At 38.0% G+C, this 25,954-nt stretch overlaps 1 protein-coding gene across 2 annotated transcripts in view; it reads right to left on the bottom strand.

Moving 5' to 3' along the window:
- Nucleotides 1-21,343: 21,343 nt before the first annotated feature.
- LOC138616428 (SLIT-ROBO Rho GTPase-activating protein 3-like) overlaps nucleotides 21,344-25,954 on the bottom strand; it is a 31,475-nt gene continuing 26,864 nt past the window's right edge. For both annotated transcript variants that reach the window (XM_069690714.1, XM_069690713.1), the window contains exons 18-22: nucleotides 25,760-25,833; nucleotides 25,458-25,638; nucleotides 24,873-25,019; nucleotides 24,442-24,757; nucleotides 21,344-23,713 (exon numbers count right to left, since the gene is read on the bottom strand). In XM_069690714.1, the coding sequence (XP_069546815.1) occupies nucleotides 23,249-23,713; nucleotides 24,442-24,757; nucleotides 24,873-25,019; nucleotides 25,458-25,638; nucleotides 25,760-25,833 (1,183 nt within the window). In that variant the 3' untranslated portion in view covers nucleotides 21,344-23,248. The remainder of the gene's footprint in view (nucleotides 23,714-24,441; nucleotides 24,758-24,872; nucleotides 25,020-25,457; nucleotides 25,639-25,759; nucleotides 25,834-25,954) is intronic.

Raw genomic sequence — 25,954 nt, 5'->3', positions numbered from 1 at the left:
CTCCATTTGGATGTTTTCAATGAACAACGCAAACCGCTCTTCATGAGAAGCTCTGGCTGGAGCCGTGGTGTTGTTTTGAAAAGACTGCCTTCGACCCATAGATGTAAGCCAAAGCTTTGTATCTTTCCTGTTATTGATCACTGAAGCATTCACTGTAGCCCCCATCAGCTCTTGTTTGCTTTTGGGTTTCTGCCTTTTTTGGTCCAATGAGTTTTAATGCTGTATGCCTCTAAATTCATCTTGTTGCTTTAGTCAGCAGTTACATAAACAATAAATGCTGTAATGGAAGCACCATCATGGTGACAGATGAGGTGGCATGCTTTGGCTCATCAGTGGTTCCTATTTGTCTCTTCACTTTCCTCTTTCCATTATTTTGAGGTTGGTTTCAATTTCATCAGAACTTTGCTCCACAACTGTTTTTTTCAGTGAAGACACCAACACCGGGAGGCACCAACCCCACCACCTTTGGCCCTCCAGCTCCTACAAAGACAGGGAACAGAATTAACAAGGCTCCACTTAACAGAAAGAAAAATAGGAAAAGGAGAAAATAAACTGAGCAGGCTGTTCAGCACACACTCAGCTGCTAAAGGGTGAACTGCAGGTCTGCAACTTAATATAAACCAAAAAACAAACTACACAAAGCAATATTAACAAAATATTCTTTGAAAGAAAAGTGTTAATTGCCAGGCTTAATTAGCCAAATAAACATCTGATCAGAACAAAGATCAAACTGAAAGGAAATAAACCTGTGGCTATAAATCAGAAACAAAAGAGAAAACAAATCAAACTAAATAATTCACGTTAGCTGATCATCCAGGTGGGATGATCAGATACCCAATTTACTCAAACAAAATGACCAAGGTAGGCCTAAAGCTCCCTTATCCATGTACACACACAGTTAAAAACGGCTCAAGTTAAAAACGCTCAAGCTAAAAGGAGTTTTCTCCGTTAAATCAACAGCGCAACGCTAACATGAGAGCAAGCAAAGCCCGGTAGATGAGAAGCATCAGGCCCTGTAGACAAAGGAGTGCAGGGTAAGGCAAAGCCCGGTAGGCAAAACAGCAGCATTCTTAAGAGTGAGCAGGATTAGCTGTAGCCAGTTTCTGGCAAAGTTCCACACCGACCCAACCAAAAGTCCCCTGTGATACAGGATGAACATTAAGTTAACATAATAATAATAATAATAATAATAATAATAATAATAATAATAATAATAATAATAATAATAATAATAAATAATAATAATAATAATAATAACAATAATAATAATAATAATAATAATTACCACCAAAGTATATAAAGCTAAGATAATAAAATCACATATTAGGCAACATTTGTCTGCTCCAGAAGGGGAGAGGAGGTAAGATAGCGCTGCTCCCGGCAGCTATTCAAACAAGACACAGTTCAGAAACGTGACACAATGATATAATAAAACCAGGAGCCATAAAGACAAGGATCTGCCGGTAAGTCACCTGTGCAGGATGAGGGGAGCCAGAAAGCCGATATAACAAAAGCGAAGCACGACTGACAGAAACAATACGGCAGCACTCGTGCATACCTACAACAGCGACTGGAGTCGGTCAGACCGGAAGCGGGACATGCGTTTGACGTCAGGGGAGAGCTAGGACAATCCCCACCGGCATTTATATGATGCCGCCCACAGTGATTGGCCAGTGATAGCCTTGTGATTAAGGGATGAAACCAAGGCCCAGAGAGTGAGGCTACTAAAATTAAAACTGAGACTTGGCATGACTACTAATGTACTATCCATCATATTGAAGAAAATGTGGAACAGTCTGATTATTTGTGTCAAAGATATTATATCCAGATATCTGCTTTGAATAGCAAACATCAAATACCCTTTATATAATAGAGCCTCACAACATTATCATAACTGCGTGTAACATTTGAATTGTTATTCTCAATGTGTTCATGGTTATCACTGTAACTGCATCAACTACAGCACAGATAAATTACATAAGCATACCAGGACAGATACATTATGAGGTGGAACATTTGTTGTAAAAATATCTTGTTTCACAAAAATGCCTTGACATGAAACAAATGAGTGTCACAATGAAGACTCTTCAGTATGGGAACTGTCACGTAAACAGAGAGAGAAAGAATGCAGTGTTACAATCCTGACCACACAAACACTCAGGATGGCACTAACTCAAGTGCACATGGCATCAGTATGCTTCATCAGTTCATTGGTATATTTCAGTGACAGTCATTTGACTTGGTGATGTAAGAGTGGAGAAATCCTGCTGTGGAGAGCCTGAGTACATGAAGGTCATTGCAATACAGGGTAACAAACCTGTGTGTTGGTACAGCTGCCCTGTGGTTTCCGTGCGCTCACGCAGGTATAAACCAGCAGTCACTCTCTTGTTCCTAACCTGAAGCATGTGTGTGGTGGTGGAAGGGTAAAAAAAAAAATCACATGCAGAACTAAATTATGTTAGCGTGACTAACACAAGGTTGATGTGAACACTGCCAACCAAAGCAAACAATGTCTTTAAAAGAGATATTTTTTCACTTAGATATGCCTGTTACATGTTTGAGGATTATTTTGCACATGCTCACTTTTTCTCTCTGCTGCATGTTTGTTACAATTTACACATGAACAAATAAAAGGTAGTAAATCCAATCTAATTAGACCTTTTAAATTAGAGTCCTCAATGCCAAATAATCAGTAATTTGGTGACCCTTGTGGTTATGGCAAGTGCCTTTTCATATTACAGCTCCCAGATGCCCAATTTAAGGAGTCATGGTTGAGCACATGGGGAAACACAAATTCCTTGAGCTGCTACTTATTAAAAAATTAAACAGAAAAAAAGTAATTTGTTTATTGCAGTAGGTTTGTTTCCTTCTGCACTCTTTGAAATACAGAAATTTAGTAGAAGTGTGATGGGTTTATTTGTTACTGAAATGGAGTATCTTTGTTTCCATGGAACCAAAGGGACTCGGAGAGCCAAACACAAGGACATGAGCACTTTTGGGATGCAGTGTAACTTCAGTAATGAAACTGATAACATTTTAGTCTTGCAGAGATAGTCTTACAAAAACAAAAACAACAACAACAACAACTCTGTATGTTTATGACTTCAGAGGGATAAGTAGTTTGATTTTTCCCAATTTATCTTCAAAAGTGTAAAACTATTTTGTCAGACTGAGTAAGTAATAGCTTTGTATTAAAGCCAAAAGTTTCAACAACTATTCCACCATGTGGACACAATTCAAAGCGACAGGGATAAAAGCCAAGCCCCCTAGGGAAACCATAAAACAGCACCCAGTACTAATCTTTGAGCATGGTATACGACAGCATCTGTAACATCTGCAGCTGAGCTCAATTAATGGAAAATCAATGACGTGTTAAAGCTAAGGGTTTGCATGCAAACTGCAACTTTTTGGTGATGTGCCCTTTGTAAAAAGTCTATCTAAACAAAAATTCTGTGATATAATTTAGAGGCACTATGATTCCTTTACCAGGTCAAGTTCAATGGAAAAAAATGGGCTGTGAAAGCATAAAAGCATGTTGAAGAAATGTTGGATGGTTTACAAAATATCTTAAATTATAGCTTCCTGTACTGTCCCAAACCACGTCATTTTATTTATTTCATGTCAGTTGGACTTGACAGGATTATACTCCCCCTGAGTAAATTCATTTCAAGGTTGTGCCTTGTCAACAGTGAGTTGGAGGGAAACTGAATAGGCCACTGCTTCACTGGATTATTTCATATTAAGCAATTGCCCTTATCTGTATGGAATAAATAACAATTCATTTTGGATTTAAATCAGATTCTAACACTTTTTTTAAATTATTATTATTATTGTTGTCACGGCACCATGACAATAACACCTGTTCCTAAATATGTGAGCCAAAACTGTGGCTGTCTTCCCCTAGATAAAGAAATTATTGCATTCACCTTTACACTCACACGGATCAAAAAAACTTGCAGTTACAGAATTGCATCTGTAATTGTTTTTTCTTACCAAATTCTAGTATTTGATAGGACACAAATAATGCGCTGCGTTGGAGCCCTGTGTCTGGCCACCTGGGAAATATAAGTCCAATATTCACTTGCCTTTAGGTCTGTGGTCACTACTAACTTCTACGGGAAATATCTGTCTCTTTATGTGCTAAATGTTCTGCTATGTTCCCCGGCTGGTTGTTAATTGTATTGTTTTGTTCTGAATCATCAGTGAACAGCAGGTTTTTAGAGATTATGTGGAAAAAGACTACCTTTAATGTGGCTGAAAATTATGATATGAGGGGAGTGAAAGAGAACCAAAACAGTAAAGTAACAAACTGGACAGTAAACAATCTAAAACTCACTAGAAAACTCTGTAAAGTCAAGAGTAGCTAATTGAAGTGATAATTCATAGGTTCATGAAAATGGACCAATGCCATTGCATGGTATGCCTCTTCAGGAGTGGCATGCCACATATGTACTGAGGCTGTTACATATTGTATAAAACAAGGGCAGAAGCAGAACAAGAGGAGAGAAGGAAATGGTAACCTGTATAGTCAAACAGGGTCTTCTTTACGATCATTAAATTATACCAGATGGGGCTGAGCCAGGATTAGATGTGTTGCAGGTGCAGAGAGGCACAGAGTACCAAACCTTCCTCCGTGAAATGTGGGAATGCCTGATTAAACAACAGATGTGGAGAATGGATAAAGCGTATATGAAGCATGGCCTTGGGCAAGGAATACCAAAAACTCCAAGAGCAACCTGTACTGTGATAAATCTCCAAATAAAATTGAACGAGACTGAAGTGCAGGTTAAATGTATTGCTTTTAAGTTTAGGTAGAATGCTAAACTTTAAATTATATTTACTTGATCTGGTGGCTAGCAGGTTTTTTTTTTTTTTTTTTTTTTTTTCCAAAAGCAAGCTACTACAAATGAAGTCTGCTCATATTCTTGCTTTACTTTAAAGTGCATGTGGTGAAGACAGACAGACAGGCAGACATACAGATAGACAGATACATAGATAAACAGATATCATAAACATATCAACATTATACAACAGAAATATCTATCAAAAGAAAATAAACAACAACATCATTAAAAAAATAGCTCAATACAGAGTAGGAGAACCTGAGAGGTCACTTTTAGACAGAGGTGAGGTATTGTAGACGATTATTGCATCGGGTTGGAAAAATATCCCAGATTTTCCATATTGGTCCTTTTGACAGTGAAACTGAAATAGTCTGTTCAAGAAAGAACTTTTGCCAATGTCATTAAAATAATTTAAACCTGATTTATTTTTGTTTTTGCTGCAGTGCACATTGTCACATTAAGCAATGTATAGCACCAAGACATTTCTTGGCTTTTCACTTGGGGTATGTCAAATCTGTTATTGTACCAGTGAAAGAAGATATTGTGTTTACAGCTTGTTCCTGGAGCATTGAAATGAAAACAAGATGAGGACTAAATTTGGATTCTTGAAGAAATCTAAAGGCAATGACTGTTCAAGAAAAGGAGGATCTTCTTTTTGCAACCAAGCTGTTTCAGAGTGGTATCAGCTCAGCTAATTTGAGATAATAAGGTAAAAAAAATTACCTTATTACAACAGGTTTACAACATATCATTTATTAATTAAAGCTTAAGCTTGACAAAAAAAAAAAAATCTAAGACAGATAACACAAAACAGATCATTATTCACCATTTATCAAAGTGTTTTTGATGTGCTCAATCTACAGCTATAGTCCAAGAGGGTTATTTAAAGTTTGGTTACTAAAGACTACAGTTTACCCTCCCTCTTACTCCGCAAAATGCCAGACGTTCTTTGTGTACCAGATATGTTTGTACAAAATTTTATCTTGATTCATTAAATAGTGGTTCAGATATTTTACTCTGGACCAAAGTGGAGAACAAACAAATAAATCATCCTTCTTGGAGCCATCCCACCAGTGGGATTTACAATGTATTTTTGGAAATTATCCACTTAAAGGAGCCTAAAACATCACATTAGCTTTAATTAAATGCTATGTGCAGGTTTATGTGGATTGTTGTGGATTTTGTAAATGTTCTAACAGTGGACTTGTAGTGAGGAATGAACAAACACCTGTGCAAAGAGGGATAAGGGTTACTGTGCTGTACCACTTGGAAATACAGCAACACTGGTCACTGTTAGCCTAACCTATCAATCATAAACCGACTATCCTACCCTAAAACACTAGCATACAAGTTGTTTTGCTGGCAGCCTACGAACATACAGTGGTGTGAAAAAGTGTTTGCCCCCTTCCTGATTTCTTCTTTTTTTGCACGTTTGTCACACTTAAATGTTTCAGATCATCAAACAAATTTAAATATTAGTCAAAGATAACACAAGTAAACACAAAATGCAGTTTTTAAATGAAGGTTTTTATAATTAAGGGAGAAAAAAAAATCCAAACCCACATGGCCCTGTGTGAAAAAGTGTTTGCCCCCTAAACCTAATAACTGGTTGGGCCACCCTTAGCAAGCAACAACTGCAATCAAGCGTTTGGCCACTCCAAAGTCTTCATTTTGTTTTTCTTCAGCCATTCAGAGGTGGACTTGCTGGTGTGTTTTGGATCATTGTCCTGCTGCAGAACCCAAGTTCGCTTCAACTTGAGGTCACGAACAGATGGCCGGACATTCTCCTTCAGGATTTGTTGGTAGACGGTAGAATTCATGGTTCCATTTATCACAGCAAGTCTTCCAGGTCCTGAAGCAGCAAAACAGCCCCAGACCATCACACTACCACCACCATATTTTACTGTTGGTATGATGTTCTTTTTCTGAAATGCGGTGTTACTTTTACGCCAGATGTAATGGGACACACACGTTCCAAAAAGTTCAACTTTTGTCTCGTCAGTCCACAGAGTATTTTCCCAAAAGTCTTGGGGATCATCAAGATGTTTTCTGGCAAAAATGAGACGAGCCTTAATGTTCTTTTTGCTCAGCGGTGGTTTTCGTCTTGGAACTCTGCCATGCGGGCCATTTTTGCCCAGTCTCTTTCTTATGGTGGAGTCATGAACACCGACCTTAACTGAGGCAAGTGAGGCCTGCAGTTCTTTGGATGTTGTTGTGGGGTCTTTTGTGACCTCTCGGATGAGTCGTCGCTGCGCTCTTGGGGTAATTTTGGTCGGCCGGCCACTCCTGGGAAGGTTCACCACTGTTCCATTGTTTTCTCCATTTGTGGATAATGGCTCTCACTGTGGTTCGCTGGAGTCCCAAAGCTTTAGAAATGGCTTTACAACCTTTCCAGACTGATAGATCTCAATTACTTTCTTTCTCATTTGTTCCTGAATTTCTTTGGATCTTGGCATGATGTCTAGCTTTTGAGGATCTTTTGGTCGACTTCACTTCAGACAGGTCCTATTTAAGTGATTTCTTGATTGAGAACAGGTGTGGCAGTAATCAGGCCTGGGTGTGGCTAGAGAAATTGAACTCAGGTGTGATAAACCACAGTTAAGTTATGTTTTAACAGGAGGGGGCAAACACTTTTTCACACAGGGCCATGTGGGTTTGGATTTCTTTTCTCCCTTAATAATAAAAACTTTCATTTAAAAACTGCATTTTGTGTTTACTTGTGTTATCTTTTACTAATATTTAAATTTGTTTGATAATCTGAAACATTTAATTGTGACAGACATGCAAAAAAATTGGAAATCAGGGAGGGGGCAAACACTTTTTCACACCACTGTATATCTATGTATATAAATATAACCATCTGGGGCACAGCTGATAAGTCTAGCATGGTAGATTAAAGAGCCTGTAATCAGAACATGTTCATTTTCTTAACCTTTGCGAACCCTGATTTCTCCCTAAAATGTTCCCATGTGTAGGTTTTAACTTATAAAAAGCATTTTCTATGTATGACAACATTACATATTTTGTGTGTGCCAGTGCCAACACATGAGCATATTTGTGGAATATATAGACAAATTCTACATCAATAAAGTTTGTTCCCAAAACATGAGTTTGTGCCTTATATAAAATGAATATATACACTTGATGCATAAAAATAGAAAAAAATTTAGTTGGAACATTTTTTCCATTTTCCAAAAATACGTTGATGTCAATGTGTAAATTGATCTAAAGCCACAAAGTACTGCAAAGAGAGAAGTCCAACATCGACATTTTTGCAAATCAGACTAAGATGCAATACTAATGGCATTATTTTGATTTAACACCCATAGGCAGATTTTTATCAGAATATGAGGCCAAAATAAAATCCAGAGTTATCTATGCCTCTGATTAAATTTTAACAAAAAAATTATATTTACAGCTCACATTTTGGGAGTAAACCTGTCACATGGTCAACATTACCCTTCCCATTTATATCTGTTTCGTCAAAGAGGCTGTTTCATGTCATTCTTATCATGTCACAGCAACCAAAAACTTTCAATAATGTTTGATTTGGTATTGCTTGATCACAGTCTTTTCTTGTCAATCACCAACTGACAATTGATTATACGCTGTTGCAGTTAGTTTTACTGTTTTATATGGGCTATTGAAAAAAAAGAGAGATAATGATCCAATCAACACAATAATGGAATTCAGTTACGGGTGCATAGTAAACTTGTTTTTGTGTAATTTTCTGCCAACTGAAAGAAAGATTAATTGCCTCTTTTCTGTCAGCCTGTATGGGTAATTACAAAAGCTGTTCTGATCACAAATGATCATGATTTAGTTTAAAGTTTGTCTCATTAACTTTTATGCCTGTTTCTTATCGCTGCATCACAGGAGGAAATGAGAGTTAGTCACAGGCTGTGGTTATGTTTATAGAGCAAAATAAGACAACAACACATCAGCCTTCACAGAGGAAATTACAGTTTACTTATCTACCGGGGAATCATTATTTATCAAACTAATGCGTCTCACTTGTTTTGATTCACTTAAATGCATGTTTTACAATCATGCTGCATTCAGTGAGAAGAGTAAATACTTGTTGATTCATTTATTTCTTAACTACACACATTTGGACTCTACTATCTGAGCAACGTATTTTTGAAACCTTTGCCACAAATCATAGAGTCATATACATTTGGATTAAAATGTTATAAATGCATTTCCTTCAGATTAAATATGTGCATTTTATCTGAAGTTTTTAAGCTCAGTTGGCCATAAAATTATAATAAATCACTGATAAATCGTCACCAAGCTCAGCCTTCTCACGTCAACTTGTATACTAAATAAACAGCACTTCCACTTATCAGCTTGGTGTTGATGAAAGCTGGTTAACAACAATTGTATTTTTCTTTCGAGCAAAAGTACATAAAAGTCTGATGTTTTCCTTAGATCTGATTTGATGCAGTAGATAATATTGTACACGAACAGACATTCCCAACATTGGCATTCAAACATGAATTAAAAAAGAATTTGCTCAAGTGAAGAAAACGTTTTTTGAGAGAAGTCAACCAAAGCACGACTAATTTGTCATTTCCTCATGCCTGTGACTCCATGGAGAACCATATCTCAAGAGAGTTGAGCATTAATATCTGCTGGGCATATAGAGAGGGACAGTTTTTCTTGGCTTTCATTCAAAACTCAAAACAAAGAGGTTTTTAGCAGGCAAAATCTGAATTTAATTAAATTTGATTGATGACGCTGATATGAATATGTATTGGAAAAACATATGCTATAGGGAGCTTTTAAGTGGAACTTTTTTTTAGATATTCACTCTTATTATGCCTTAGAATACCAATTCTGCATTGGGGCTCACAGCTATGAATCTGATGTTGATGGATTGAGCTAAACTGACCCTGCAGCTGGAGATTTATCAAATTTTCGATCTGTAAAAACCTGAAAAAGAATCATAAACACTCATCAATTAAAAAGTAGCCAAGAGAGCACTATGACACAAACTGATACTGGTAGAGAATATGTCCAAATTACAGACACTTTCTCTTTAAGAATCCAGTAGTTGGAAAAGACATTTCGAAATAGTTTCAGTAGTGACCTAAAAAGACCTGTCCAAAGTGAAATCGAGAGGGATTTAATCAAATTTGTGCATGATTGTTTACGACAGTTTTTTTTAATATTGCAATGCAGATAAGAAAGTTTCCTCATTGTTTGCATGTAAAAACTGTTTGAACTGACCTCACCCTGATCTAATATTATTAGTCAGATCAAAGCAAAAGCCTTCTTTGATTTATGCAACCTCCTTCTGTTAACACGCAATCCTTCCACCAGAAAAATAAATAAATACAAATATATTTTTAGTTTCTGATGCACTTCACTGAGCCTCTTCCCGGCACAGTGGTGGTCATTTCAAAAACTAAACAAATATAATCAGCTTTTCCAGTTCTGCCTCTTTAGAACTGTGGAAACAAATGTGGACACAAAACAGCACCCCAAAGCCCTTCAGCTAATCAGAATCACACTGCAACGAAAAAGATTAATATGGCAAATTTGATCTGCTCTTATTTCAAATAAGCACCACTTATTAAAATATATGGTTATATGTTTAACATTTACATTTAACATATATGAATATTTACTCTGCCACCCTTAAGAGAATAATGGATTTTCTTAGCAAAAATGAAAATACAACCATGGAAGATTCATAAATTTAGTCATTAAAGTTACAAACAAATCTTTACATTTTAAAATTGCAGATTTCTTTTTTTATTTCACTTTTTTATTAATCCCCGAGGGGAAATTTCTTCGCTACAGCAGCTGTAAATCATCAAGCTGTAAAATTGAATTCAAAGTCATTTTCACAACAATACTACAAAGGACAAATAAAATGCTTCCTTATGGCTATACAACAGGCAACAAAAAAAAACAGCTTTACATCAGATCAATTAAACGATGTGATCAGAACATTTCTCTGGGTAAAATTTTTATACTACATCTTCAGGTCTGCTAAAAACAGTTTACTTAATTGGATGTGTGAGGAGCCTTTGTGCCTTTTATTACTGGAAACAGATTCTAAATATTTACATGCTGGGTAAAACTAACTATTTGCAAAGATTACAGTTGGTTATTCAGATGTAATTTGATGCTTCAGATCTCATTATATTTGATCTCCAGTGAAGTCCGTGGGTGGCTTTTTTCTCTACATTTCCTTTAGATCAGTTTAATAGAGTCAAACTTTTTTCCATTCCCCACCATGAACACCAAAGCTCTGAGAAAAAAAACCTTAATGTTTCAAACATCTTCAGAAGTCATTACTTTATAGACAATAAAAAAAAGGTTGTTTATAAACTTGAGCTGCCTTAATGCAGCAGACACAAGAGAGGATTTGGATCTACATTTTACTTCCAAAAAAGTGAACATGACTATGATTAATGTTTCCACATTGTCAACATTTCTGAGAAAAGTACCCTAAATTTTAGCTTTACTGATGTTACTTTTCAGTTTATCATACATATTTGAAAGAGCTTTTAAGTATTGGGAACTGTAAACTTTACAAGGATGCAAAATCAGTTCAAATTCAGTCAAATGTTGTAGTTACACATTTTATTGACTGATTGAGTGTTTAACATCAGTATGTCATGTTACAGTTTATAGAGCAATAAAAAACTAGAATTACCATCTCACGGCTTTATGCCTTCACCAACAAGTCAAATTACATCCATTGTCCAAACTCAGGGTGTTCAGGAGAAATCATGATCCCAAGCATGGAACAAACATTTGGCCACATAACACTGACGTTTGATGAGCAATATTTTTTCGGTTCATTCTTGAGTACAAGTAAATGTTTGTGCCAAATTTTAACAGTCGCTCAAGGTGTTCCTGAGACACCGTGTGCAACCCACGGAGGCAGAGTCTCTCAGTAGTGAAGATAAGGAAGAGTTCATCACTCTGTGAAAGACTGTTCGGATAGATTAGGAATAATGTTCCTCAATGTAAAATTGCAAAGAAATTGGGGATTTCATGATCTAGACTATATAATATCATGAAAAGATTCAGTACGCAAGGGGAAATTCAGAAAACAATGGATGGCCATGATCTTTGGACCTTCAGGTGGCACTGCATTAAAAATAGCCACGATTCAGTAGTGGAAATCACTGCATGGGTGAACTCATGCAGTATGAACTTACCAGAGGTAATTTCAAAACCGTAAGGTCAGGGATGCTAATGTGAGTATATCGTGAGAATGTCTAAACACATTTAGTCCTTCATTCCTCAGTGGTTCTTTTACCCAGGAGACTCTTGCAGCCTGATGCCACTGTCTACTGTGGCTGACTACTTGTCCGCAGGAAGAGCAGAGGCTAAGTAAACAAATAATGGCCTACATTGTTTCATATGTAACACATTGCATCTCAAATGTGGGAGAGATCCTACATCTGTATCTCATATTAAAAAGAGACAGATGATATCCATGAAACTGATACTGGGGAAGTTCTCAGCAATGTAATGTAGTAACAAGGCTTCAAGCTACTCATGAGATTTAAGAAACTCTATCCATATCCAATCTCAATCTGTGTTGCTCCTGGCCATTTACATAATATACCCACTGGCCCATATCCTTGCAGGACAGAAATCAATTAAATATAAAAATGCACAATAAATACAATAAAAAATGAATAATATTAAATTAAACTAACTAAACAATAGTGCAAAGATTTAAACAAAGAAACAAACAACCAACAGTGCAACCGCTTTATAGTTGTGAGATTGATTTGGCCAGAGGTGATTTATTGTATAGTCTTATTGCAGTGGGCAGGAATGATCTCCTGTATCTGTCCTTGTGACAACAGAGTTGGATAAGTCTGTCCCTGCAGCAGGTGGTGGAGAGGGTGGTCAGGATTATCCAATATGGATAATAATTTGTTCAGTGTCCTCCTCTCCACCAGACTGTCAAGTTTGCAGCCAATTATGGAGCCGGCCTTCTTAACCTCTTCTTAACTATAATAATAATAATAATATAAGATCAGTCAAATAACTAAAATTACCTTCTCGTGGGTGTATTCCTCCACCAACCAGTCTAGTTTCAGTTTACATCCATGTCTGTCCAGACTCATACAATATATCCAATGAAGACTTTGAGGGAATCTGGCCAATAAAGGTGATTCTGAAAGAACATGCGAAGTTGCAGCCATGACTTCAAATGTGGATGTTTGTGACGGGGTTCAACCTCAGGCCTCAGATAACACAAAACATGACATAGTCTTAGTTAGCGTGATGGTGAAATTTATTGTGCTTGTCTCCCAGAAGTGCAGATTGTTGGCAAAAATATATTTACAAGTAGAAAAAAGTACCAACAAACAACAAAAATGTTTGCAAAAAACAAAAAAAAACAATTCTAAACCAAAAAGTTACAAAAGTCAACAGTGTCTCAACAAAGTAGCTGTTACCTTCTTTGTAACATGGCCCACTCTGACCCTCCATTAAAGGGGCCCCTTTAAATGTAGTAAGCCCCTCCCATCTGGCTAATTGATTATGATAATTCATACAATAAAGCAAATATCTTAATCCAGAGGTTATCATTAGTCTGCTTACTGCAGAAAACAAATAATTTTTTTCTTTGCTGAGCCCAACAAATAGCTCTCAGATAAACCTGTCTTTTATGATTAACGATTGTATTTTTAATAACGGGGACCATCACGTACTAATCAAAATTGCGCACTGCTACAGGCGTATTAAACAGCTGATTCACCTCTGCCTTAGTTTGAACGGAAAGCTCCGGGAAAAGGCTGAGAGGAGAGTCGACCTACAGTAATTGACCAGCGGTGTAAAGTTATGCTAAAACTACCAAGTGCGCACCCTTGATAATTTACTGGCAGGCCAAATTACTGTGAAGTTTCCCGGGTCCCGACGTAGTAATCTGTATGGAGTGTGAATGAATCGCGGGTGTGTGTGTGTGTGTGTGTGTGTGTGTGTGTGTGTGTGTGTGTGTGTGTGTGTGTGTGTGTGTGTGTGCACATCTATGCGTGTCTGAATGCTCATCTCGCGGTCAGTGACGGGGCCGCTCCGTCACACCATCCCTCTCCTCCCAGAGGTTTGCAATGTACTGCAACCTTGAGAGGTAGTCTTCTACCGGGTTGGTCTTGCCTGATCAGTGTTGAATGACAAACTTGAAAGGTTATAGGTAGAGGTACCAACAGGTAAAATGGCTGTTGTGGTCCTTCGTGGAGTTTATCCAGGTAAGAGCACGGTGGTCAGTCTCCAGATCAAATTCTCTGCCCAGTAGGTAGCAACAAAGACTTTCCAAAGACCATTTGATGGCCAGGCCTTCCTTCTCAACCACCGGGTATCTGGTCTCCCGGGGAAACAACTTGTGACTCAGGTACAGGACATCCACCAGAGAGACAGAGTGCCAGTGTGACATCATGCATAAAGTCACCCGAGAGGTTGGATGTCAGACGGACCGCTTAGTGGGGAAAAGAACTGCAGTCATACAACTGTCAAAAAGAACACTGAACACCTTCCAGCGTCAATTGTCAATAAAAGCCTTTGACACTTGTGAAATGCTTGTAATTATACTTGAGTATACCTTAGTAACATGGGACAAAAAGATCTAAAAACACTGAAGCAGCAAACTTTGTGAAAACCAATACTTGTGTCATTCTCAAAATGTTTGGCCAAGGCTGTAGAGTATGAGGTGACGACAATGCTGACATGTCCGTAGCGTGGCGATGAGCTGCAGGTGTAGGCAGGTACATTTTTGGACTGCTTGCAGTCATTGTGCTTGGGGATGTAGCTGCCGGTTGGGGAGTTAGCGCTGACTGGGGTGGGCGGGGGTCATTCCTCTTCCTCTGCTAAGGACAAAGATGAATTTACAGTCTACCATGCTGTCTGTCTGTCTGACTCTGGCTTTGGTGGACACAGTAGGTGGTGTCAGCGTTGGCAGATGAACGCGTTCGCAATGAAATTGGGTTGGATTCGGACCAGGCTATCTGTTTGGTGCTGAGCAAGAAAAATACAATAAGTTTTATCAGAGTGAAAAACAACACTGTTGAGAGCCGTGAGGGTGAACCAAAAAGCACAATGCAACCTTGTGTTGAAAAAATAGATTTAAAAATAGGTTCTCACTCTATAATAAAAGGAGGATTTTCTCTCTATATCCAAATCTGTTCCTCCCCTCCCCTGGAAACAGATAACCTGCATTTTTCCATAAGCGCATTAGTTCCAGCAGTGATGGGTCCTGAGATATTAATCACTGTGTATTTTGTCACTTTGACAGATACCTCTGGACATCAGTTATTATCTGATTGTTTTATTTTCGCCTTCCTTTGGGGCCAAAATTCACATCTTCTAAGAGATTTAGTTGATCAGACCCATACATCTCCTGAGCCCCTTCAAGTTGTTGCCGGTGAAATCTAGCAGAGCCAGAGAGCAGATGTGAGGGCGGTGAATCATCCCACCGTGTCCTGCTGATGGGAAACAGACAACTCTCTCACTGTAGGGGCAAGAGGAGCCAAGTGGCTACATGGTAGGACTCACTCCATTTATGTTTAATTTACAGGGTGTTACTGGCACAGTTTTCACACACAAGAAGGCCAGCAACTCAATATCTTTAACTAGATTTGTTGCACCTCTGTTCGCAAAAAGACTTGCTAGAGGTTCAGGAACAGTGCTCAAGACAGAAAATAGATTTTTAGTTTGGGCTTACACCGACCCTATGTTCCTCTTTATTTAATTCAATTAGTTGAATAAGGGCAAGAATTTCAGCAGCATGGACTCCGTCACCCTCTTCTATTCGCCTTTGACAAGTGAAAGCAAAGTGCTTTTTTTCCCTGAGCTGTATGCACAAGTCTCAAAGCTCAGAGGACAGTGTGTCTTATTCTTTAATTAGTCTCAGCAGTAGATTTTGCTTTGACACAATGTTCCCTTCTGCTGTATTTGAAATCAAAGGACCACTTTAGCGCTTGTCCAATTGTGTGTTCTGTAACCAGAAAAAAACTTGACCTTTTATGGTAAATCAATTAGGTAGAGCATTGCCTTTACACTGGATACACTAAGTGGAATAGAGAGGCCTGTACTGTGAAGCAGGATTTGAAGTTAGCGAGGTAACATTACATTAACCAAGTTATTAGTATTATTTGTAGTCATACATTGCACATTACACATATTATTTGTACAGTTTACATTTGCACGCCAGCATATTTTTGTACTTCTTTGTAAATTGTTATATATATACCACCTGCCTTTGTGTTTGTTGTATTTTTCTCACGAGATTTTTATCTTATTGGTTTTTGGTGTTATGCACCTTAATCCAAGACAAATTCCTTGTTTATGAAAACTTAAATTAGTCTGAATCTGATTTGGGAAAATAAATATGGAACACATAACTTTATTGGAATACACATTTGTCACACAACTCGTGCCCTATGGAGCAGCAGCAGTTTTGCCAGCTGTCCCTCCTGCATTTGGCCATTTAACTTCTACTTATTTGTCTAATACGATAGTTTCCTTTTTTTGTCATGTGTTCTTTGTGATTGGTCATATGCTGCAAATGCTGCCTCTTTTATGTGCTCAAACCCTAGGTTGACTTATCAGGTTGATAACCACCTTTGCATGACTACTTAGTACAATTAAGTTTTGTTAGGCTTAGGCCAGATAACATAAATATATCCTGGGTTGTTGAACCTGCTTCATAGTACAGGCCTTGGGTGTTGAAGCTACATCCCATATCTGTCTGTAAATTCTTATTTGCTTGAAATGATGTTTAGATGCACCTAATTTTAAACTGCAGATCAGTATGTTTTCAAGGAAAAGGAAAGGTTGAATGGGTCAGAAAACTGTTCACCTAAAATGTATTTGATTCGTTTTAATTTCCTTCAATATCAGATCATGCAAAATATGATCCTATTTGCATTAGAATACTGGCAGCACTTGGTCTACTTTAATACAGAGAAAGTCTGCAGTGACTTGAGACACAACACGTTTAACCAAAACTACAATCTTTCCCTGACCTCAACTTAAGTACTTTTGTTTCCCAAACCTAACCACAGACAGGACTCACGATCTGAAACGCAGATTCTGGTGTCAAAGTCTCTACTCAGGTAAATCTTTCGTTAAAACGCATAATTCTTGTCTTTTCAAAATATATTTTGGCCCCATACCTTGTGTCTAAACTTGATCAGCAAACATGACTTGTGTGCACTGCAGTAACTGAAGGCCTCTCAGCGTGCATCCGCCATCTGGCTAGCATCTACACGTATCCTGTGAAGCATTTAGGGAACTTTGGTAAATTATACCATCTAACGATAGCTTGCATTTGCGGCATTTGGGGACATGTGTTAATTGAGATGATGTCAGTCGTTTTATCTAACTCACCCTCCTCAACAATATATACAGTTGTATATAAATACTTTTTAAAAAGTGAATATTTCTCAAATTCCATGTCAAAAGATGGCACACATTTGAAGGTACATTTGCAGTAGACAAAGTGGTGGTACTTGAAGGTAAAACATGTTCTTAACGTTTCTGCATCTTGTCTTTGAAGTGGCTGGACTGCTTCAAAGCTCTTTAGTAAAATCACCACCAAGCCTCCTCTGAGTCATGATTTTTTTTCCAACCCATTGTTTTACTAAAACAAAATATTTTTTTGATGACTTGCCCTGTTGAATTAAGGTTTAATAAACAGATAGACAACAGATGAAGAGTTTTACCTCTGGGAGCAGCTTTATATTAAGGCTGACCCAAGCAGTCAGTTGAGGAGAACATAGATCCATGAGACCATTCAGGAAGCGAATTGGAAGAGCCCAAAGACAAGTGGTGGCAGATGTTGGTAAACAAAAATCATATTGCATTACTCTGACAATCTATATAGTACAAAATACAACCTTGAGAGGCTGATGTAACTAGATAAACTCTAAATAAAGTCTGCATTCCAGGTTCAGATCATGAAAGCCTAGCCAGTGTTTACTTGTAGAAGAATGTAGGTTATAATACTGACAGGAGAGAAAAAGAAGAACTTCCCATGACAGATATCCATCGTGTATGCTTTTTCCAGTAAATAATCATCAAGGTAAATTTTTCTGAGGAGTTTGGATGGTATCACAGTCTTGAAGTATCACAGTCATATGGAAATATTGTGCTTTTTATTCCACGTCATTTATCTCACATTTGTAGTTTTGGTTACTTTTCATATATATATTTAATCTCACACAAAAACAAATTAGATAAATTTAGAAAATACACCACTTTGTTTAAAAAAACAACAACTGCAAACTTGATGGCTCCCAACATTTTGTCTTACCTTGTATTAAGGAAAATGTGTAACAGAAGATAGAATAATTTACATAGCACATACTAATTCACTTTATATCAGTATTTAAAAACAACTTTATTTTCAATACTTGAGCTGATAAAACTTTTACTTAACGGGTCTGACAATTAGTGGGACTACCACTAATTGTGAGGTCGATAAAGAGTGACAGTGAAGGTGCAGGAAATGATTGGTATATAAGTTATGTCTGCATGAGTAAGTCACATTACATGGTTGATCTGTGGTCAACAATTAGTTAAGCTCAGTTAAATCTGTACGCTCTAAGGAAACTCAATGGTGTGGAAGATGGGAAGTAGGGACCTGTCAGAAGTGCGGTCAGTCAGGTGCAATGAATATAACAATTCATGCATTAACTTCACAAAAAGTTAATTGCAGCATATCCCCAAAAATAAAAAGTTTTCAGACTTTGTTCTGGTCATTTTGTTTGGAGATCTAATCATTTCGATTACATTCACTTTCAACCCATCTGTGTGTGAATTAGAAATGTTTCCCTGTCAGGCTGAACTTGTAAGAAATGCCCTGATCAAACAGAAACATGGAGTTAATCACATGTCACTGAAATGACCCGCTGGTATTTGCGTCAGCGGCGGAAACCACTGCAAGAAGGAGTCTAAGCTGGACCAGCAAACATGACTGAATTCCCATACGAGAAGATGGAGCAACAGTTGTAGTGAATTATTATAAGAGAGCTCCATATGTTTTCAGGGACAATCAAAGGGCCATACTCTGTTACAGTAACTTACTTCTTGCACAGAAAAATTGTTCCCTTTGCTTGAGTTAAAATTCAATGATATTTCAGTCAGATGTTTCCAGTAATGAAAAACAAAATCCAGGAAATATGTGACCAACATGTCAGTTGCAGTCTGTTTCATGGTAAAGCATGCCTTTTTAAGTTTTTTTAATGTCTTAGTTTGAAAACGAAGTTAGTTAGTTTGTGAATTTAATAAAACAATTCCCCTCTAATACATATCTTTTAGAGAGGAAATTTACTGCTTCAAAATTAAGACTGAAGGTCAGTTCAGTCCACCTCATCTCATATCTTAGCTGTTTATTGACTTTGGATAAGAATTTTAATCAATTGCATATTAGATGGCCATAATGAGTCGTATTGACAGTTTAATGGATTCATTTGATGCAAGCCAGTATAGCAAGAGAGCCGCAGCTGAAATAGGCAAACAGAATGCTGTAAAACAAATGTTTCTTTTGACTGACACAGAAGCAGACCTGATCTAACCACAATCAGAGGGGCTATAAAGGGCCAAATTAAGTCTGTAATCGCATTAACGTCAACAAATTACATGTGTAAGAATTCATGGAATTAATTTGCTTACATTGTACAAAGGAATTCCCTAATCTCGTTACGTATACTTGACAAAAACTGTGAATGGTGGATTCCAATCTGGGGTTTGGACGCCACACAAGATGCTACACAAGATGATTTGAAGTGGTTTAGAAATGATTACTTGAATGGAAAATTAGAAAACAAAAAAATCTGCCACACATAATAGTATATTTTTTTTCATAAACATCTCCAGTCTTTGCTTTTTCTTCTTAAAATGCTATGTAGTTTAAGTCTAAAAAATATTGTAAATATTGTTGACAATGCTTGTTGAAAATCCTCATAACTGGGGATATCAGCATTGTATTGCTTAGAAATACTGAGAGGATTGACCACAATGCCCCAACTGATGTTGTCTTCAACCCTGGTGGCCTTACTAATCATATCACAGCATTAATGAAAAGGCCTTTTGGACTAAGAAGCCATAGCCGGAAAGCTGGGTGATATTTTACAGGTGGTCCATCTCCTTGTGGCAGTCATTCAGGCTTCAGTCAAGGTCATAATCTGATTAAATTCCTACTTTAATCTCAATGAACACACCTAAATGAATTAAACCTAATGGCTGTGGAAGAAAAAAAAAAAACAGTCAAGCAGACTTTCCTTGATCAGGACTTGGAAAACAACACAGGCAGAGAAGATCATATACTTACAGTATATACAGTCTATATTTATTTACTTATGTCTACATGTCAATAGCACCTCTGGTCAGTGATTAAGATGCTGATGACATGTTTTTTATATTGAACAATGAAAGGCAAAATAATCCAGCAGCATGTACCAGTCAGTAGAAAATGTCAGTACAATATCCGAGAAGATTTTTCATTTAATTAGGAATAGTTTGCAACATTTTGCAAGTAAGCAGGTGTGAAGAATACAGCATGGGTGGAAAGTAACTACCTATAATTACTAGAGCTCCGCACTAACAATAAAAGTTGTTCAGTACTTTCCTACAACTTCATATTTATAATTGTACTTTTTTTCTTCATTATATACTTTATTATATACTTTTAAAATTAGATACCTACTTACCGCTTAAAGACAAAATTTACATAAAACATAACATGCACTCATTTAAAAACATCTAAAAAAAAGAAGCTGTTGATGGCCCTCGTCATGTTTCAAATACCTGTAGTTGTTATGACACATTTCTCCTCTGAACTCCTGAGATAAAAATCCAAAAAATTATTAAGAAATGTAAAGCATAACGTAGTTATTTCTTCATTTTATACCTCAGATTTATCTTGTGACTCTTTGGGGGCATTGCAAACTTAAAAAAAAAGAAGCGATGTATCTCCGGCAATAATGAGGACTTTATGTTTCAAATGTGGTTTTGTCTGGGTATGGTTTAGGTTTACTCGACTCCAAATGTTCAAGTGGATATCAAGAAGTAAACCTGTTCATTTCTGTCGTCCTCTTAATCATGGCAAAGCATTTCAGTGTTGTTCAGTGTTCTGGGATGACAACGGCTCCATCCACAGGGCACATGTGGTAACTGGATGTCTTAGTGAGCAATGAGTATAATAAATGTGAGCCACTGACTGTACTTAACTGTACTATTCTGCTGTAATGTTGCCAGTGTAAGAAGCAACATCATTATCAAAACACCAAATATTGGGATTTCTTGTCACTGATCGTGCAATAGCATCATTTTGATTGTTACATGGTCTTCAAAACCAGTAGATGGCACTGCAACACATAATGTAAAAGTACACTGAGCAGTGTTGAAAAGCAACAAAACCAAACAAAAATTATGCATTTATATTTGCATAATGCTGTGTGGTGCACTATAATGTGTTTTTTGGTCATTTTCAGTCATCCCCATTTTTACAATAAATCAGAAAATTCTGTTATGTTTCATTGATTTATTGTTTTGTCTGTGCAAGGATAAGAATTACAAAAATCTACACACTAGAGACGATAATATATCCTGTTCCTATCATACAAGGTTATTTTTTACAAGCATCCTTTAACATTATGTATATATTCATTCCAATGTACCTATTACACTTTAAAGATATAGTGATCATCCTCATGAGACAGACAACAAATATCACCAACAGTAAACAAGTTCAGCTAAATATCCACAAAGCCTGCAGTGACCATGTGCAATCTAGACAAGTCTAGACAAGCTTCAATGATACTGATGTGCTATATCATGTTTCTATACAACTTCATCAAAATGAAGACACAGAACCTACAAATGCAGCACAGTTCCCTGTCGTGTTTATAAGTGCATTAGTCGTTTGAATTTTACGAGAATGTTTTACTTGTTTGTCAAGGTAACACAGCTAATCTTTTTATATAGACAGATGACAATATTAATAGAACATTTTTCTGAGGTTCATCATTATTTTCTTATATTAGTTATAGGGATGAAATATCTATAATGGTCACGACAATTGTCAATGTTCTCTTTATCACTGATCTATTGTGCCACCTACTGGCCCATTCTGACAGTATTGGATGAAGAATAACGAATGTAATTTTAGCTGACATAACCATTTTTTTTTTGTCTCATTATATAAGATTTAAGAAGTAACTTTTAAGAAGTAGCTTTTGAAGCTGCTTCCCAGTACCGACACATGGTGAACACGATGAATTTATCAAATATCAGAATCACAGTGGGTTTGTAACAGTCCACGTCCACTGCTGAGGATATGTAGCAAAGAGATGCAAAGGTGCTGTTGTACTGCTACTGGCTAACCTAGCCTGACACAGGCTGTTGGCCAGTGATACTGCCACCGCCGTCAATAGTGGCTGCAAACTCACCAGACTCGAGCAGCACCGCGAGATGGGACGACAACTTTGCTTGTCGTGTTTCAGTTGCCAACCAATGGACTTCCATGGATTTCTTGAGGAGCGAGGATTTTATATTTAATTATTTTGGCCACATTACACGTCTGCACGAATAAGACATGCAATGTAATTTCAGGATATCATTTGTAGGATATCTCCACTTCATTAAAAGCCACTCTGCATAGAATTATAATTTATAAAGTCTGGCTAGGAGCTGAGGCCAATGTGAACTTAATACAGTTTTAATTTCTTTGGAGCCAGTACTGAGTGGTCATTAGAAGAACTGCAGTTTAAGGCCATTCCACTCATGTTTCATCATTCCACCATGTTGTCTGTCTGCCCCATAATGTAACATTCTGGAACAGGCTCTCTGTGAAAACGTCTGTCAATATAAATGGCGCCCAATGAATTATAGTAAGAATTCACTATATGGACAACCGGCACAGACTTGATATCTACATGATTAGCGGTGAAATATTCCCTTAAGTGTTCCCGCATAATGGAACAGGACACCGGACACAAAAGCACAACCACACAGCATCTTTGTAACCTAATAACATTTCAATGAGAGGTGTCATTGTCATATTTTAGTTAACTGAAGTATTTTCCAGTGCATCCCTTTTTTCCAGCATGGTTATTCAAAATGGTAGCTTTCTATATATATATATATATATAAAAAAAAAAAGAAATTCTCAGATTTAAAACCTATGTCTGTAATATATCACTGTAACACAATGCATTGGCTTGTTCCCAACAATTATGGGCAACAAAGGCGTGGGCAGAAACCAGAAGCAGCCTTCCTACATGAAGATTAGTGGTATGTATTCATCGTACAGACAGAGGTGTGGATGTTTGTTTTGCTGTCAAAAGAAGGTGTTGGGGCGTGATGATAATCAACATCCATCAGTATCCACAATATTGTTCAACCACTTGGCCTGTGACTGGCTGGAGCTACATGTTACCTTGTTTGTCTGAGGACGAGGAGGAGGTGGATGGTGATGGGGATGGTGCTTTGGGAAAGACCCTGTCAGTGGGGGTGATGCCTGGGCTGCCCAGACCAGAGGAACTAGAGCTACTGGAGCGGTGTGGTCCCTGTCCCTGTCCAATCACAGGAGCTGGTCGGACAGGTCTGACAGGCGGGGGCCTTAGAGGTGCACTAGGTCTACGCACCGACATAGCTGGCTTAAAAGTGGTCATGGTCTCGGTGGAGGAGCTGCTGCTGCTGCGTCGCTGGACTGCATCTGGATCTCTGATCACCATGGTGTGGAGAGGGCTGGCAGACAGATCCTGGGCTCCACCAGGGTGTTTCAGGGGCTCCAATGTGTCAAGGACAACATCAGGGGCATGTTTGGCTACATTCTGCCTCTCCAACTCACGCAACTCATGTAGAGCTGTATTCATTGTTTTCTCTATGTCCTGTCAAACATTAACAGAGGCAAAATTAATGTTAAAATCTCAAAATGGATGTTAAACAACCATGCAAGGAGTAACTAAAACCACTGTTGATGCAGGCGACATTTCTGCTTCTGCCTTCCAAATTTTGGAGCCCTATGATGTTCAACAACCAGTGCGTGCAGCGTAAAAGCTTTTTTCCTGACCTTAAAATTAGCTTTGACAATTTTATGGTGTTTTACTACCCACGCAGCACAGAGAGCACAGTGCACGTAATGTGTAAGAATTGTAGCAAGTGACTTTTAGACGTTTTTTGCCCTGGATGTTGTCTACACAGGCTAAATTCTGAAACTGTGACTAAAAACTCTTCATATCAATCAAATCTTAAATATGTGATAAAGCAGTAAAAGGCAAAGCTTGTTTCAGTAGAGATATAAATATAATGTAAATTTAACATTATTTATTGCTTTTCTCTATATATATAATATTAAAATACAGGAAGTCTACCAACAAAAATGCACATGTTTTTAAGCATTTCTATTTTCTTTATATTTAGTTTACTATTCATGGAAAGCAATGCAAGAAGAGAATATTTTCCTGCTTTTTTTTGTATTCCTTCCCGTCCTCAACCCCCAAAACCAAACCAGCAACCTTTATTAAAATTAAGATGGTTGCAGGCTCAGTTAGTGCAGCGTCAAACGCATTTCAATAATTTTGATCACTTTAAAGTGCATTCTAGTGACAACACTCACCTCGGCAAGTGCCTCAGCCTCAAGAGCTTTGTGGTCTCCTAAACTTGCATGCCGAGTGGTGCTTGGTGACGATCGCTGAGAGTGGCTTTCGACAAACGCCTTCCTATCGGGGTGGTTGATGCAGCCGGCACTGCCAAATGTCATGAGACGCCGTTTCTCTGGACTGTCTGTTGGGCCCCTGCTAACAGCTATTTTGTGTGGGCTGCAGGGCCGAGGCATAACCCTGGGAGGCAGATCGGCAGCTCTGGTGGGACTGAGACTGTCAGCACCGTTCCTGTGGCGTGGAACTGCAGCTCCATCTGATCGCACTCTCACCCTAAGAAAAGGTGATAAAATAGATTCATACTTTGAAACTACTATGAATTTCTTCACTCTAGACAGTGGCACAGTGCCCCACTGTCACTGGCACGTATCGCTTGAACTAACCCCACCTTCCTAAAGCTGCTCCAAAGCGGTTCTCAGGTGTGTGATCACAAGGAGATTGACGCTCATTTCTGGATGAGGCTCTTTCATCGTGATGCGGTCCACTGCTGGTCTCACTATCAGTCCTCTGAAGGCTGTCTGAGAATGCGTCATCCCTGATACAGACACACAGCAGTGATGGCTCTTGGTTAATGAATTCTGTCTCAAGAAAAAGTTTGGCTTCTACTCTGAAAGATTGAACTTTGTCAATATGAGATCTCTTAAAAAACACACAAGAAGCTCTTCTAAGCTCTATAGCAAAGTGTTGATGAGGGTAATTGGTTTTGTTTTTCTTGCAGCTAAGTATGGAAAGAAAATGAGAAAAACAACCAGGGACAGGGAGTATCTTATTCACACTGATCCTCACAAAAGCACAGGTTTTGTGTGCTTTTGAGGCCATGCTTTTGGAACCACAACCTAGTTCATGAGAATGGTAGTAAGGATAAACATGCATTTTAGGAAATTAGAGCAACATAAATCACGACACGAGCCCACAGAAGCTGAAGTTACTGACGTTTTGATTGTGGTTATGCTTTTGAGTAAATCTTACTTACATGTCCTGTACCACAATGTACTGATGTGGGATCAGTCCATCCACACCATTATGTCTGCCTTCCCACCAGTCCTGTGAAGCTCGCAGGTAGAGCAACAGAGACGCTCCTTTCTTAAAGGACAGCTCTCGTGGACTTCGGCCCACATAGTCAAATTTCGCTATGGCCTCAATCTGCTCCAACTCTGCAATACAAAGAAACAACGTGACAGAATCCAATCGAATAAATCACATTATTTTCTCTGCCAGATTATTTAGCTGCAGTTATAATCTTAAAGGTGCAGTGATTGTTTTATGGAGACTCACCTTCATCACTCGTGTTGGGTCCAGTACCGTTGTCTATCTCATCAAGAACTCCCGGCTCACTGTGGGGGCTTTCGCTGAACAGAGAAGAAGCAGGATGCAACAAGTAAGAGGCGGAACTGTCTGTTTTGTACAGTAATGTATAAATCCCCAATTTGCAGTCAGCTCATTTAAGATGAGTCTAATTTGGATATCCAA

The sequence above is a fragment of the Brachyistius frenatus genome, unplaced genomic scaffold (genome assembly GCF_029030835.1).
Source record: "Brachyistius frenatus isolate BFR_SWC_R1_liver_20210118 unplaced genomic scaffold, ASM2903083v1 Contig_10, whole genome shotgun sequence".
NCBI lineage: Eukaryota > Metazoa > Chordata > Actinopteri > Embiotocidae > Brachyistius > Brachyistius frenatus.
The sequence above is the reverse complement of the archived record's forward strand: the minus strand, read 5'-3'. Positions and strand labels throughout refer to the sequence as shown.